The sequence below is a fragment of the Plasmodium cynomolgi genome, chromosome 13 (genome assembly GCF_000321355.1).
Source record: "Plasmodium cynomolgi strain B DNA, chromosome 13, whole genome shotgun sequence".
Lineage (NCBI taxonomy): Eukaryota > Apicomplexa > Aconoidasida > Haemosporida > Plasmodiidae > Plasmodium > Plasmodium cynomolgi.
In genome coordinates, this window is record NC_020406.1 from 1,198,036 (window position 1) to 1,198,787 (window position 752).

Here is a 752-nt window from a genome sequence, read left to right on the forward strand (position 1 = left end):
TTTTTTTTTTCCCCTTTTTTTCCGCCTGGCTTACCCGGGTAGCTCACGCATTTATCGAAGCAGTAGGACGATATCTTGCAGGTCTCCTTGAAGGAACTTATTAGCTGCTCGGAAAGGGAAGGAGTACATGGGAATGAGAGAATGGCTGAAGGGGGAGGTTCCCTTATAAAGCGCTTTATGACGAGGCGCTGGGCGACGTCGCCCACTGGGGGGAGATCCCCACTCTGATGAATCACACACAGCCACAGGTCTGTGACAACGCTCACGTGTTCCAGCATGCCCCTACGTGGGTACACCCACAGTGACACCATCCACAAAAGAGAGCAGACGTACCTTGTTTAGGGTATTCAGCTGGGATAGGAAATTATTAACGTTGCTATCATCCTTCGTATCGTTATCCATTGTTTGGTAAAAGGGGGCTAGCATGCACGGACGATGTAGCGTGTTCTTCACTGCTGGTCGACCCGTTCTCTCTTCCCCGTGCGATCTCTTCTCATGTCCTCACAAGTTGTAGGAAGCCCACGTTCACTTCGTTCAATCGCGTGTACGTCTCGTCCCCTTTTAAATGTATTCCTTCACAAGAGCTTGCTCGATAAAGAAACACGAGAAAATAGTAAAAACGGTAAAACGACACCTCGACGTTTTCTCGTCATTTCAGGGCACGTGATACATATCTATTGATACATAATCATACATGTATACACCGCGTGGTATCACCTAATTGACAAAAGGAGGAAAATGCAAAAAAAAAA

The 752-nt window shown here is 47.1% G+C and overlaps 1 protein-coding gene across 1 annotated transcript in view; it reads right to left on the reverse strand.

The window, feature by feature from the left end:
- The window catches only part of PCYB_133570 (hypothetical protein), a gene marked incomplete at both ends in the record, with an annotated part of 884 nt that extends 482 nt beyond the window's left edge, over nt 1-402 (reverse strand). The window contains 2 exons of the mRNA XM_004224382.1: nt 35-104; nt 334-402. Coding sequence (XP_004224430.1) covers nt 35-104; nt 334-402 — 139 coding nt within the window. The remainder of the gene's footprint in view (nt 1-34; nt 105-333) is intronic.
- Between the last annotated feature and the right edge of the window lie 350 nt (nt 403-752).